Source organism: Gopherus evgoodei, chromosome 12 (genome assembly GCF_007399415.2).
Source record: "Gopherus evgoodei ecotype Sinaloan lineage chromosome 12, rGopEvg1_v1.p, whole genome shotgun sequence".
Classification (NCBI taxonomy): domain Eukaryota; kingdom Metazoa; phylum Chordata; order Testudines; family Testudinidae; genus Gopherus; species Gopherus evgoodei.
This window is the reverse complement of record NC_044333.1, coordinates 44,167,422-44,183,536: the sequence shown is the minus strand read 5'-3', so window position 1 is coordinate 44,183,536 and position 16,115 is coordinate 44,167,422. Positions and strand designations below refer to the sequence as shown.

At 44.6% G+C, this 16,115-nt stretch overlaps 1 protein-coding gene across 4 annotated transcripts in view; it reads right to left on the bottom strand.

The window, feature by feature from the left end:
- The window catches only part of ADAT1 (adenosine deaminase tRNA specific 1), a 38,381-nt gene extending 22,316 nt beyond the window's left edge, over positions 1-16,065 (bottom strand). The window contains exons 1-3 of one of the 4 annotated variants that reach the window (XM_030582107.1): positions 15,890-16,065; positions 15,118-15,308; positions 6,602-6,670 (exon numbers count right to left, since the gene is read on the bottom strand). In XM_030582107.1, coding sequence (XP_030437967.1) covers positions 6,602-6,670; positions 15,118-15,286 — 238 coding nt within the window. In that variant the 5' untranslated portion in view covers positions 15,287-15,308; positions 15,890-16,065. Of the gene's footprint in view, positions 1-6,601; positions 6,671-14,226; positions 14,295-15,117; positions 15,309-15,889 lie in introns of those variants that run through there. The other 3 variants (XM_030582105.1, XM_030582108.1, XM_030582106.1) reach the window with 3 other exon arrangements.
- Positions 16,066-16,115: the final 50 nt, after the last annotated feature.

The following is a 16,115-nucleotide window of genomic DNA, read 5'->3' as shown; positions in this document are numbered from 1 at the left end:
CATTTACCATAAATGCTTACTGTTACACTCCTGCACCATGGTACAGTGACTCTTGCCGCACACTACTAACCCAGAGGACCATCACCTAAAGCCACACCTCTTTGGGCTATGATCCAGTCAGACCCTACAAGGTAAGCAGGACTGGGACAGTACTTGAATGGGAGACCTGTAACAATCTCATTCCACAGCATTCAGAGCAGGCATTTATAACAGTGATATGGAGTATATGGGTGTGCACACTGGAAAACAAAAAATGTATTCACCACACTGGATGTGGGCCCACTGGAAATGAACTTCCGAAAGCATTTAGGATTGCAGAGCTGTATCTTCAGTGATCTCCTTAACTGCCCTCCTTTAAAAATCAGCCAACGGGTAAGACACTAAGGGTACGTCCAGACTACCCACCGTATCGGCGGGTTAAAATCGATTGCTCGGGGATCGATATATCGCGTCTAATCTAGACGCGATATATCGATCCCCGAGCGCGCTTATATCGATTCCAGAACTCCATCAACCCCAACGGAGTTCCGGAATCAACACGGAGAGCCGCGGACATCGATCCCGCGCCGTCTGGACGGGTGAGTACTCCAATCTTAGATATTCGACTTCAGCTACGTTATTCACGTAGCTGAAGTTGCGTATCTAAGATCAATTCCCCCCCCCCGCCCCCAGTGTGGACGAGCCCTAAGAAACACAGCATTCCAGACAAAAGCCAAGGAATTCTCAGGAGCTAATGCTTCAGGATGGTTTTAAAAACAGCAGAAGCTGGTTGGATCATCTGTTAGCAACGTAAATAAAAAAGTTAGACTGTTCCTCTACTAATGTTAGAGAAGGTAACATTCAGTGTCAATAGGATGAAAATTGGTGATGTTTTGACATTTGATAATGAGCCCCTGTTAATATACTAAAGGCTGCTAATAGATCTGGGATATATTTACTGAAGAGAACTGAAATATTTACTAAATTTGAATGCATTTTGCCTGTTACAAGCAAAATTTCTTCTGTTTAAATAGGTGTGGGAGGAACTTTGTGTGTCTGATTCAGAGGATGACGACTCTTGTCTACAAAAATTCAATCATAGAAAGCTTTAGACCATCAGAAAGCCTCCACTCATTTCTAGGAACAGAAAAGTGCTGGAAATATTAATGTACAGAAATAAATTTGAGTTACTACAAATGTTACAGTGAAATATCTATAGGTGAGTCTTATTAATTTCCTGTTTCAGAATCAAAAATTGTAAAGATTTTACCCATGTATTGGGATCATGGAAATTTCCATAGTGGACCAGACCAAAGTCTATCTAGTCCAGTATTCTCTCTCTCTCTCTCTCTCTCTCTCTCTGTGTCCAGAACTATCTGTTTCAAATGAAGGTGTAAGAGCCCTGCAGTAGACAAATATGGGTAATATCTCTCCTCCACATAGATCTCATCCTGGTCTTTACTAGTCAGAGATTGACTTAAGGCCTGAACCACAAGGTTGAATAACCCTTCCAAAATTAGGCATAATTAATTTTAGAATATGACCTCTGGATAGGTCTTTATATCCATATAGATGTCCAATCCCTTTTTAAATCTAAAGTTTTTGACTTCAAATTACTCCTTGCAGCATTGACTTCCACAGTGTAATTGCACACTGTGTGAAAGCGTATTTCCTTTTATGAGTTATTAATTTCCTACATTTTGATTTCATTGACTGTCCCTTTGTTCCTATTAGACAAGAATAACAGAAGCTGCTGCTCCTCCTTGTATAGACCATTCATTATTTTATGTATTTTTATCATGTCCCCTCTTAATCATCTCCTCTCTAAGGTAAACAATACCAATCTTTTCAATCTCTCTTCATTGACTTTTTCAGGGTCTTCATCGTGTTTGCTTTTCTCTGAAACTCCTCCCATTCTGAAATATTGTTTTTGAGATGGGAGGGTGGACCTAGTACTGCACAGGTCACATCACTGATTTATATAAAGAAATACTATTTTTGGTATTCTCCATGCCATTCCTCATGCATCCGAACCTTGTTTGCTTTTTTGATGCAGAGGTGTCTAGGCAGTCCACAGTGATGCCCAGATATTCTGAAATTTTGCTACCTCAGCACTCACCTAGTTTTCAGATCATTTAATATTAAACATGGGACCTAGTACAGAATCTTGAGGCCCCATTGTTAACCTTTTTCAATGATGAAAACAGACCATTTAGTCCCTTTTCCTTTCTATCTCCTAGATAGTTTTTGAATCACAATACTATGCCTCTCACACCATGACTACTTAGCTTCTTTAATAGCCTCTAGTGAGGGACCCTTTTGAAAGGCTAAATAAATGAGGCCAACCATTTCCCCTTTATCCATTACTTTATTGATATGTTCAATAAATTCTAAAGAGATTAATTAGATGATTTTCCTCTGCAGAATCCATGCTGTTTAGACCCTATTAAATCATGATCTTCTAGGTGTTTTGTTGGATGAATCAAAAATTTAAAAACAGAACTAAATTGCCAGGTATAGATGTAAAGTTAATTGGTCTATATTGCCCCAAATTACCCAATAGAGCAGTGGTTCTCAACCGGGGGTCTGTGACCCCATGGGAGTACGTGAGCCCTTTCAGGGGGACCACGGGACCCCATGACTGAAGCCCAGACCCTGAGCCCCGGCACCTCCTGCTGCAGGGCTGAAACCCCATGCCTCTGCGCCCCCCCCCCCCCCACAGTGCTGAAACCCTGAACCGTGGGGCTGAAACCCTGAGCACTGGTTTCCACCCCACCATCCCCACTGCAGTGCCAGAATGGGGCAGTCCCAGGAGCAGCTCCACATATCTTTGAAAACTCATGGCGAACGGGAGAGGTCCCAGATGACTGGGAAAAGGCTAATGTAGTGCTCATCTTTTAGAAAGAGAAGGAGGAGGATCCGGGGAACTACATGCCAGTCAGCCACACCTCAGTCCCTGGAAAAATCAGAGCAGGTCCTCAAGGAATCAATTCTGAAGCACTTAGAGGAGAGGAAAGTGATCAGGAACTGTCAGCATGGATTCACCAAGGGCAAGTCATGCCTGACTAACCTAATTGCCTTCTATGAGGAGATAACTGGGTCTGTGGATGAGGGGAAAGCAGTGGATGTGTTTGTTATTCCTTGACTTTAGCAAAGCTTTTGATACAGTCTCCCACAGTATTCTTGCCAGCGAGTTAAAGAAGTATGGGCTGGATGAATGGACTATAAGGCGGATAGAAAGCTGGCTAGATTGTCGGGCTCAACGGGTAGTGATCAACAGCTCCATGTCTAGCTGGCCGCCAGCTTCAAGCGGAGTGCCCCAAGGGTCGGTCCTGGGGCCGGTTTTGTGCGATATCTTCATTAATGATCTGGAGGATGGCATGGACTACACTCTCAGCAAGTGTGCAGATGACACTAAACTTGGAGGAGTGGTAGATACACTGGAGGGTAGGGATAGGATATAGAGGACCTAGACAAATTAGAGGATTGGGCCAAAAGAAACCTGATGAGGTTCAACAAGGACAAGTGCAGAGTCCTGCACTTAGGACGGAAGAATCCCGTTCACTGTTACAGACTAGGGACCGAATGGCTAGGAAGCAGTTCTGCAGAAAAGGACCTAGGGGTCGCACTGGACCAGAAGCTGGACATGAGTCAACAGTGTGTCCTTGTTGCCAAGAAGGCTAACGGCATTGGATCTATATAAGTAGGGGCATCGCCAGGAGATCGAGGGACATGATCATTCCCCTCTATTCGACATTGGTGAGGCCTCATCTGGAGTACTGTGTCCAGTTTTGGGCCTCACACTACAAGAAGGATGTGGAAAAATTAGAAAGAGTCCAGCGGAGGGCAACAAAATGATTAGGGGGCTGGAGCACATGACTTATGAGGAGAAGCTCAGGGAACTGGGATAGTTTAGTCTGCAGAAGAGAAGAACTGGGGGGGGGGGAGGATTTGACAGCTGCTTTCAACTACCTGAAAGGGGGTTCCAAAGAGGATGGATCTAGACTGTTCTCAGTGGTAGGAGATGACAGAAGAAGGAGTAATGGTCTCAAGTTGCAGTGGGGGAGGCTTAGGTTGGATATTAGGAAAAACTTTTTCACGCAGAGAGTGATGAAGCACTGGAATGGGTTACCTAGGGAGGTGATGGAATCTCCTTCCTTAGAGATTTTTAAGGTCAGGCTTGACAAAGCCCTAGCGGGGATGATTTAGTTGGAAATTGTTCCTGCTTTGAGCAGGGGGTTGGACTAGATGACCTCCTGAGGTCCCTTCCAACTCTGATATTTTATGATTCTATATACCCCTCTTCCTCTCCCCACCGCTGAGGCCCCACCCCTTGGCCAGGTCAGAGGCGGGAAGCCAGAGTTGGGCAGTGTGGAAACTACTGCTCTGGCTGGTACCATGGAGCAGGAGCCACAGCATTCCCCCATCTGCCACTGTTGCTGGTGCCTGGGGTTGCTGCTGCTCCTCAGCTCACACAGCTGGTAAGAGCCACCTAGACAGGACTCCCGCTCTGGCCAGCAGAGCCCTTGGGGAGCAGTGACCACAGGCAAGCCCTCCTGGCACACAGCTCCTAGTTACCCCCGGACTGTAACCCTGCGCTACCCCCCTGCCTGCACACAGCTCCTTGCTACCCTGTGCCCACATACAGCCCCTAACTACCCCTCTGCCTGCACCCAGCCCCTCACTACCCCCTCCCTGCACGGTTTTCAAACTTTTTGAGCTGAACCCCCATCATACCCAATCCAGACAGGCTGGGTGGCCTGCTGAGCTGAGTTAGGGGTAGAGGTGGCACTGCCTTCCTGGACCCCACTATACAGAGCGGGCCAAGCCCTGCTGGCCCCTTCCCCCCAAAAACAGAAGTCAAACTATGCCTATGCCCGAGGGCCTACCCCCGGCCCAGAGCCCCAAGTCCCCTACCTCCCTCGCTGGGCCCTGAAATTTTTATAGCATGTTGAGGGGGTCTCAGAAAGAAACAGGTTGAGAACCCCTGCCCTAGAGCCTTTTTGAAAGGACATTTGCTACCCTCCAAGTCTCTTGAACAGTAGCTGTTTTTAATGAAAGATTGCATATTTTTGTGAGCAGTTCAGATACTTCATATTTGAGCTCCTTCAGAACTTGATAACAGACGGTCTGGCCTGGTGACTTATTGCATTTAATATTAACTGATTTGCTCTGGCATCTCTTCTCCTGTCATCTCAAGATCTGAGACTACTTCCTCTTTGTTACCAGGAAACAGCAGATATGAGGTAGGAATTTCCTTTTTGAAAGTGAAGAATGATGCAAAGAAACCATGTAGCTTCTCAGAAATGTCCTTTTTGCCAATCACATATCTATGTAATGCATTTTAAAGCACATATCCTTGCTTTCTATACATTTTAATGCAATCATATGAACTTTCATCACTGTACTGTATAATGCATTTCACCGTAATCTCTTGCACTTTATTTTAAATGCACTTTATTAAATTATTAAACTTCAATATCACAAAATGCATATACATTCTAGTTGTCTTTTTGCCTTAGACGTATGTTTTGAGATTGCTAATAGCACCAAAGAAACTTTCCCTATTCTCTTAATAGATTTGTCACGCTACCAATGCTACCCGAGATTATTAAAGCAAAATTTAATTCTAAAATCTAGTTGACTTTTCAGCTGTGGTACTCTTTATTTAAGTTTCATTGCATTCAACTTAGATGATGAAAAACCCTACTCAATTTCACTCATATTGTCTGGTAAATTTCACCCTTTAGATCTTACAAGACATCATATGGGTTGCAATCAATGCGATAAAAAAAATTAAGTTAGAAAACTGTTTTTATTTAAAATTAACAAATAAATCAATAAATCATCCAGATCAGTATTACATTGTGGTGGTGGTGCTACCCCCAGGAAGATCCATAATCAGTAATCCAAGACGCAGCATTTAGTGCAAGGCAAAAAATAAAAAGGCTTTAAAATGTGTTTATAGGCAAAATGCACTATAGAGCACAGAAACGGCTTTGCCAGACCTGCTCTCTTCTCTTGTTATACTTTGTCTTCCCCAGAATCCAGAGACAGAGGTCAAGAGGCTTGTATTGAAAGGCTCTTGGTCATGTCTCCTTTCTGACATGAGTCTCTGTGGCCTCTCCACTCTCCAAGGAGGAGTAGCCAAGTGCAGTCTGGTCCTCCTCTGTTATGAATATGCATAGTAAGGAAGGAGAGAGGATGAAGAACTTCTCACAGCAGCTCTCAGTTACTTATAGAGAAATCAGTGCAGTATCTAGCTGCTGATTACAGCTAAATAAGAGGGGTTTTCTCTCACTCCTCTGGAGCTTGGTTACTGTGGTGTATTTCACAATAGGCTCTGAAAGAATCAGACTAGAAAACAAGATTTGCCTTTTTTGTTCTTTTTGTAAACATGGAGTAGATTTGGGACCTGCACTAGCTGACAGTGTCAATTTATATGGCTTTTGTCAGTTCCTCTTAAGGGCTGTGGATAGTGGGAGCTCAGTGCAGCAAACCTAGCTGGTAATGCTGGGACTTTGTCTTGTACTGTTGTTGCATTTCAGGAGGCTGAGCTCATGCCCGTGACAAGAAATGAAGAGGCCAAGATCGGTAGTCCTGGTTTCTACACGATACTTACCAGTTTTCCTCATTCTTGTACGGCCAATGCATTTAGTTCCAGTCCCCATAGCAACAACTTCCTTAGTTACTAAAAAAGAAAAATACTAAAGTTAGCTGAACCACTTCCAAAAGCATCACCCTAATCTGATCATTTCAATCAGACAGCACATGGGAACACCACATGAGACAAGGTACAAGAGGAGGGATGGAGTAACACCTGTCTCTCACACACACGCCCCACTGGAGGGGGAGGCTATGTACCAGACACACACTGAGATGAGGAAAGTCATGTACCAGGCACAGCGTCAGTGTAGGGGGAAAGACATGGCATGTGGCAAGGGAAGAGGAGAGACCACCAATTCAGGGACCCCCAAATAAGGAAGATGACATAAGGGGAATGCACCATACAATGCATAGCACAAAGGAGATGTGGATGAGGCAAGTTTACCCTTACCCCTTTTTAAAGGAGACCTGCTAAGAAAAAAAAAATTGGATTAGTATCCTTTTTTGGATTCTATGAAGATTGTCAAAAAATCATAGAATATCAGGATTGGAAGGCAACTCAGGAGATCATCTAGTTCAACTCTCCACTCAAAGCAGGACAAATCCTCAGTTTTTTGTTTGTTTGTTTTTAAAAACACACCCCAGTTCCCTAAATGACTTCCTCAAGGATTGAGCTCACAACCCTGGGTTTAGCAGGCCAATGCTCAAACCACTGAGCTATCCCTCCCCCCACATGTGGGTTTGTTTTTTATTTTACATCAGAAATTCAGATCTTGCTATTTCACGGCAGACTAATTGGTCAGTTTCACATCAGAACACACGGTAGAGAAGGTCTACATTTGCTAAGTGACTAGTGATTTTGGATGCCTAAAGAGAGATTTTAAAAGGGTGGGTGCTCAGCACTGTCTAAAAGGCAGGGACCTCTAAGATGCATCAAGTTGTGCACCCAAAAAATCATTACCCACTTCTGAAAACTTAAACTGCAATTTTTCAACAACTTAAATGATTGCTTCTTGGAACAGCTAACTCCAAAGTGAACAGAGGAGAGGTTATGTGTAGGAGTTAGTTCAGGAAGTAACTGTAGCTGAGGAATTGAAGCAAAAGTGATCAGCAGATAGTTTCTTCAATATTATCATGGGAAGAACATCAAAAACTATAAAGAGGGATTTAACTCACCTAAAAAGTCAGAAGTGAGGAAACTTAAGGAAACCTTTAATCTCAGAATAACTAAACTAAATAACTGTAACAAATACAGAAGACATGTATGCCCCCAAACAAAAAAGAAGCTAGAAAGCAAAAAATTAAGCCATTATGGCTAACTATCAAGGTTCAAGAAGTTATGCAAATCAAAGCAAGCATCCATCAGAAAATGGAAATCCAGCCCAAGCGAGGCATAAACTACAGCATGTAATCACTTCTGTAACTTCCTCTTTAATTAAGACAGAACTGGAAGAACAAATAACCAAAGACATAATTTAAGTACATCAGAAATAGGAAGCCCACCAAAAAAAATGGTGGTTCCACTGAATCACCAGATTAAGCAATTACAGAGGACAAGGACATCACAGAAAAGGTAAATGTGGCACTGTCAGAGACTGTGGTGTCACAGGAGACACTGATAAATTAACCAGCAGCACGTACATCCAAGAGTTCAGAAGGAGCTTAAGGATGAAGTGGATGAGCTACTACCAAAAATATGCACTCATTAAAAATAAATTATTATGGCAAGGGACTGAAAAGTAGCAAACGTCTTTCTGTCCAGCACTAAGAGTGATCCTGGAAATTATAGACCAGCAAGTTTTACTTCAGTACTATGTAAAGCAGCTGAAGAGATAACTACAGACTTATGTATCAGAGGAGTAGCCATGTTAGTCTGGATCTGTAAAAGCAGCAAAGAATCCTGTGGCACCTTACAGACTAACAGACATATTGGAGCATGAGCTTTCGTGGGTGAAAACCCACTTCGTCGGATGCATGTAGTGGAAATTTCCAGAGGCAGGTATATATATGCAAGCAAGAAGCAGGCTAGAGATAACGAGGTTAGTTCAATCAGGAAGGATGAGGCCCTCTTCTAGCAGTTGAGGTGTGAACACCAAGGGAGGAGAAAGTGCTTTTGTAGTTGGCTAGCCATTCACAGTCTTTGTTTAATCCTGAATTGATGGTGTCCAATTTGCAGATGAACTGAAGCTCAGCAGTTTCTCTTTGAAGTCCGGTCCTGAAGTTTTTTTGCTGCAGGATGGCTACCTTTAAATCTGCTATTTTGTCCAGGGAGATTGAAATGTTCTCCTACAGGTTTTTGTATATTGCCATTCCTAATATCCCCTTTTCTGTAGGGATTGTCCAGTTTGGCCAATGTACAGTAGAGGGGCATTGCTGGCATATGATAGCATATATTACATTGGTGGACGTGCAGGTGAATGAACCGATGATGATGTGGCTGATCTGGTTAGGTCCTGTGATGATGTCGCTCGTGTAGATATGTGGGCAGAGTTGGCATCAAGGTTTGTTGCTTGGATTGGTTCCTAAGTCAGAGTTACTATGGTGAAGTGTGCAGTTACTGGTGAGAATATGCTCCAGGTTGGCAGGTTGTCTGCAGGCGAGGACTGGCCTACCACCCAAGGCCTGTGAAAGTGAGGGATCATTGTCCAGGATGGGTTGTAGATCTCTGATGATGCGTTGGAGGAGTTTGTCATAAACAGATAGCTAAGGGTTAATGTCTCTTTCACCTATAAAGGGTTAACAAACAGTGACCTGCAAACACCTGACCAGAGGACCAATCAGGAGACAAGATACTTTCAAATCTCGTGTAGGGAAGCCTTTGTTTGTGGGTTTGGCTTTGTTCTCTCTGGGTCCTGGATGGGACTAGAGGTGCAACCAGGTTTCTGCCAATCTCCCTGTTACAGTCTCTTATCTATTCAGAATTGTAAGTAAGAAAAGGCTGTCATAGTCTTTTAATTTGTTTTTTTCATTTGCATATGTGTACTTGCTGGAAGTAGCTAAAATTGCGTTTCTGCTGGAGAAAGTTTCTTTCTATTGTTTATAGTTGAAAGACCCTGTAACTTTTTACCATCTAAAGTGCAGAGATAAACCTTTTACTTTTTCTTTCTTTCTTATTAAAAGTTTTGCTTTTAAGACTTGTTTAATTTTATTCTCCTAGTTAAGGTTCAAGGGAATTGGTGGGGAGAAGGGAAGGATAAATTTTCTCTTTGTGCTATATTCACGCAGCTTGTATTGCCTCTGGGTGAGGGGGAAGGTAACATTCCTCTCGGTGTGGTGATTCAAAAAGTTGAATCAGGCGATCTCCTAGTGTTCCCAGGCGGGAAGGAGCTTGGAGGAAGAAGAGAGAGGGGGGAGGGAATGGCTTATTTCCCTTTGTTGTGAGACTCAAGGGATCTGGGTCTTGGGGTCCCCTGGGAAGGTTTTGGGGGGACCAGAGGGTATCAGGCCCTAAAAATTCCTGATTGGTAGCAGTCTATCAGATCTAAGCTGGTAATTAAGCTTAGGGGAATTCATGCTAGTACCCATATTTTGGACGCTAAGGTCCAGAATTGGGAATTATACTTGAGAGGGTTTTAGCTGGGGACTGCATGTGATAGCTAGTGGAGTTCTGTTGGTTTCTTTCTTGGGTTTGTCTTGCAGTAGAAAGCTTCTGGGTACACATCTGGCTCCATTGATCTGTTTCCTTATTTCCTCGTGCAAGTATTGTAGTTTTGAGAATAGTTGGTGAAGATTTTGTAGGTGTTGATCTCTGTCTGAGGGGTTGGAGCAGATGCGGTTGTACTGCAGTGGTTGGCTGTAGACAATGGATCATGTGATGTGCCCGGGATGGAAGCTGGAGGCATGAAGGTAGGCATAGCGGTCGGTAGATTTTCGGTATCGGATGGTGTTAATGTGACCATCACTTATTTGCACCGTGGTGTCTAGGAAGTGGACCTCTCGTGTAGATTGGTCCAGGCTGAGGTTGATGATGGGGTGGAAGCTGTTGAAATTGTGGTGGAAACTTTCCAGAGTCTCCTTCCCATGGGTCCAGTTGATGAAGATGTCATCAATGTAGCATAGGTAGAGAAGGGGCGTGAGTGGAAGAGAGCTGAGGAAGCGTTGTTCCAGGTCAACCATAAAAATGTTGGCACATTGTGAGGCCATGTGGGTGCCCATAGCAGTGCCACTGATCTGGAGGTATATATTGTCATCAAATTTGAAATAGTTGCGTGTGAGGATAAAGGCACAGAGCTCAGCAACCAGTTGTGCAGTGGCATCATCAGCGATACTGTTCCTGACAGCTTGTATTCCATTTGTGTGTGGGATGTTTGTGTAGAGAGCCTCTACATCCATGGTGGCTAGGATGGTGTTTTCTGGAAGGTCACCTATGCATTGTAGTTTTCTCAGGAAATCAGTGGTGTCACAGAGATAGCTGAGAGTGCTGGTGGCATAGGGTCTGAGTAGAGAGTCCACATATCCAGACAGTCCTTCAATGAAAGTGCCAATGCCCGAGATGATGGGGCGTCCAGGGTTTCTGGGTTTGTGGATCTCGGGTAGTAGATAGAATAACCCTGGTTGGGGCTCTAAGGGTATGCAACAGACTTATGCAACACTAAGATAGAGAGGATATTATAGGGACAAACAAGCACAGCTTCTGTAAAGGAAAACTGTGCCTCTTCAATCTTTGAGCATGCAAGGAAAACAGAGGATACAGAAGAACATGTGAATAGGTCATTAATGAAAGTCCCAATAAATTATAAGTAACATGGGAAGAGCTGTAAATTTTTGTGATGGATCAAAACTGTCTAAGAGAGGAAACAAAGCAGAAATAACCAACCACTTCCCATGATTAAGCAGCTAACAGCAGGTGCACCAAGGATCCATATTAAGACTCGTGTTAAAATATATCTAACAATGATCTGGAGTGATGACCTGGCCACATCCACAATTCCAGCTACCTAGTCACTACGTCTGACACCTTCCTTAAACCGCCCTTCCCTCACCCTCTCCACGCAAAATTTTGCTCTTTCAAATAGAAGATTGACAAAAATCTACCACGAAATCTTTGTATCTCCTTTTCCCATATTTTCCCTCATCACTGACAGAGATTTGTCACTTGCTCTCCTCCTCTAAACCTTCCACATGCAGCAGTGACCACATCCATCGCCCTCCTGCCTCATGACCTTCTTTGCCCCCTCATTCCTCCCTCACACTCCTCTTTAATCTCACTCAACTCTGACCCCTTCCCCTCACAACATGAGAATGCTGAAGGTGCCATCCTTCAACCCCACCTGCTTCTCCAAATATTGCCCACTCTATCTCCTTCTCCCCTTCACCATCAAATCTGAGAACATGCCATGTGCAACCACTCGTCTAGAATTCCTCTTCTGCAGCTCCACCTTGGACCCCCCTCCAGTCCGATATCTATCCCCTCAGCTCCACCGAAACTGCTCTCCCCAAGATTTCTATTGCCTCTTCTTGGCCCAAACCCAGAGCCTGTAATTCTGTAACACTCCTTGAAATCTCACCATCTTGGCTTTTGTGGTTGTCCTCTCACAATTCCCCTACCTGTCAGATCACTCCTTCAGTTTCTTTCAATTGAGCCTTTTTTCCACTCTCCAAACAGGTCCTACAGCTGCAAACCTCCATAAAAATGGTATGTATTTCACTGTGATCCTGTCCCCTCATTCTTTGTTGTCACTTGTCTTCTTAGACTGCACTGTCTGAGGCAGGAACTATCTCTTCATATGCATTGCTACAGCATCCAGTACAGCAAGGCCCGAATCTCAATTCATAGCACCCTGAACATGGCGTTCATTTCTAGTCACCTCTTCTCAGGAAAGATATAACAAAATTGAAGAGTTCCAGAGAAAGGCAACAAGGATGACTAGAGTCCTGGAAAGACTTCTGTATAAGGAGAGATTGAAGAGACTTGGACTGTTTAATTCAGAGAGGGGATATGATAAATGCATATAAAACAATTAATGGTATAGAGAAGGTCAGTTGGGGACTCGTTCATGCTCTTTCATAATACAAGAACAAGGAACATTCACTGAAATCGAAAAGCAGTACATTTCATCATCGGTGATTCCTCAATTCAAGGATGATCTCTATCACCGATTTACATACTAATCCCGAGATGACTCAGGAGTCCAATCCTGGAACCACAGATCTGCCCGCAGTAGGTACAGACATTTCATGGCGGGTCAGCTGCCTGTTGGGAGAAAGTTCTCTTTTTCCTTCCTTTACATTTAAAAAGTAATAAAATACTTGTGCACATTGAACAACTGATGTGGAAAACTCTGCCACAAAATGTCACCAAGGCGCAAAGGGTTTAGGAGGATTAAACATGCATAATGATAACATCCACATTATATGGCAGTCTAATCTCTCATGCTTTGGGATGTAAATCAACCACTACCTGATGAGGGTTAGAATGTGGGACAAGAAGTGATGCTGGTCAGAACGGGGAAACACTGAAGAATGAGCTGGGACGCTGTCTCAACCTGGTGAGGCTAGTAAATCTGAGGGAGTTTCTAGGAAAGAGCAACACCGAAGAGCCCTCTCACTGAAGGCACACAATGTCCATTCATCAGAGTGATGCAAAGACTTCCCGCTAAACCTGAATGACCAGGTAGCATCAATATCTAAAAATGTCACTTTTCACCTCCAGCTCACTAGGGAACTCCTCCCTTTCCTCCCAGATGAGGATCTGACCACAGTGATGCACACATTTGTCATCTCCAGGCTAGATTACAGTAATTCACTGTGTCTGAAGCAGAATGTAAGAATAATGCAAAGCTCCAGTGGATATGGAGTGCAGTTGTCCACCTCTTCCATGGTTTAGGGTGCCATGAGAACGTTAACCCCATGGCACTGTCCCTCCACTGGCTTCCAGTCCATTTCCAATGCCAGTTTTAAAACTGCTTGAAGATTAGGACCAATTAATGACTCAAGACCAGTTACATTAGAGATCAAATTCCAAACTGTAAAATGCCAAGAGAGTTGGGCCAATGCAGATCACAAAGTCCAGAACGAAGCATGTGACAGCCAGGGACAAAGTGGTCTCAGTCAAAGAGATGTGGCTATGGAACAAAATTCCAGAGAGCAGAAGACTGCACAGTTTGAGCCCCTTCACAAGTGCTGCAAAACCTTCCTCCAGAAAGAGTCCTTCCACCAAGACATGAACGATATTCACAACACCAACCACCCCTCCTATCTGCCACACTCACAAAACACACATTACAAACAGCCGGCCCCTGAAGAGTTTTCAAAAGCCAAAAAGAGAGAGGAGTAAGACACTCTGTAAAGCCCACTAGGAACTTTGCTATTGCCAGTCTATTTTACATGGGAAGTGATCAGACAGTACAATGATATGCGGCACAACAAAACTCTAGATGATTGATATAAACAGAAAGGAAGGGACATCTTCCTTTGTGCAGATTATGCCATTGTTTTTCATTATAAAGTTTCTCAGACCTTCCTGTAAAGCAGCCAGAAATGGGCACTGTCAGAGATAGGATATTGGACTAGGAAGACCACTGATCTGATCTGATCAGATCTTGCAATAATTATGTACTCCATTTTTCCTGAGAGAAGATAATTTTGCTAGAGTCATATCTCTGTCCTTTCAAACAAGATCTGCAAAAGATCTCACTTTACTTTTCAGGGTCCTCCAGTAGAGATCTCCACCAAACAGGAAAAAAAAATATTTAACATTCCTGATGTTTCTAGGATAAAAGTAAGAGAAAGAATTCAAACACTTTCTAGGCAAAAAAACTCACATTATTTTCATAGAATCATAGAATCACAGAATATCAGGGTTGGAAGGGACCTCAGGAGGTCATCTAGTACAACCCCCTGCTCAAAGCAGGACCAATTCCCAACTAAATCATCTAAGCTAGGGCTTTGTCAAGCCTGACCTTAAAAACCTCTAAGGAAGGAGATTCCACCACCTCGCTAGGTAACGCATTTCAGTGCTTCACCACTCCTCCGAGTGAAAAAGTTTTTCCTAATATCCAACCTAAACCTCCTCCACTGCAACTTGAGACCATTACTCCTTGTTCTGTCATCTCCTACCACTGAGAACAGTCTAGATCCATCCTCTTTGGAACCCCCTTTCAGGTATTTGAAAGCAGCTATCAAATCCCCCTCCGGCCCCCGATTCTTCTCTTCTGCAGACTAAACAATCCCAGTTCCCTGAGCTTCTCCTCATAAGTCATGTGCTCCAGCCCCCTAATCATTTTGTTGCCCTCCGCTGGACTCTTTCCAATTTTCCCACATCCTTCTTGTAGTGTGGGGCCCAAAACTGGACACAGTACCCCAGATGAGGCCTCACACCAATGTTGAATAGAGGGGAATGATCACATCCCTCGATCTGCTGGCAATGCCTCTACTTATACAGCCCAAAATGCCATTAGCCTTCTTGGCAACAAGGGCACACTGTTGACTCATATCCGGCTTCTCGTCCACTGTAACCCCTATTTTTCCTTTACAGGTCACCTTTAAAATCATATAACAGGCATTTACTGAGAAAGGAAGATTCATTCTCACCCTGCAGATTCCCACCATTAAGGCAAGCCTTTCTTTCAGGTGCAGACTCCACTTTAACCACAGCTGCCAGTAAAGTCCACTCCCGGTTAGGATCCGGCTTCCCCTGCTTAGGAAGCTTGGTGCTATAATGTGTGTAGCACAGACCAGCAACTTCATCAGCTGACCACATCGCTACAGCTGCCAATCAGCTTCTGAACAGAATTAGGATAGGGCATAAAAACAATGAGAAAAGCATCACCTGCTCTACCCAGTCCACCACCACATTCTACCCTTTCCTAGTACCCCCATCCAACCCCCCAGCCTCCCTAGTGTCATCAGTTCCCACCTACACATCATCATCATACAGCAGAACTTTACTTTCAGGTGGTATTTCAAACAAGCTAATCCCCTTAGATGTTTCCCACAGCTGCTGGAGGGGTGGGGAAGTGACAAAGGAGCTGGCTAATAGATAAGGCCCTGGACTGACAGTCAGGAGATCCAGTGTCTATTCCCAGCTCCGACCTGCCATGCACAATTCACTTCTCCTCTCGCCCTGCCTCTCTCATTTAGGCTGCAAACTCTCCCTGTGCCTGTACAGCGCCCAGCACCAGGCGGGACCTCTGGGTGCTACCGTCACACAGATTTGAAAAAGGGAAGATTGGGAAAGTCTGATCCCCTCTCTCTGCCGCCCCCGCCCCCCTTCCAGTCAGCCTATCTCCGCCTAGCGCCAGCAGGCAGCTGTGGGGCCGGGGCCGGGGCCGGGCAGGGAACCCCGGAGTGCCGGGACACTCACCCGGGACTGGAGTCCCGACTCCTACGTCTCCCGGCTGCTCCGGAAGCTGAGCGCGGGCTCCACAGCGAGCTCCGCCCGGGGGGGGGGGTCAATTTCCGCCGCCGCGCTCCTAGCCCAGCCCGCGCGGGAGAACGTTTGCGAGCAGGCGCGCCCTGGGGAGCGGGTGCAGAGGAGAGCGCATGCGCAAAGGTCCCGCCCGTGCTGGAGACCATGTGACCCGGACATG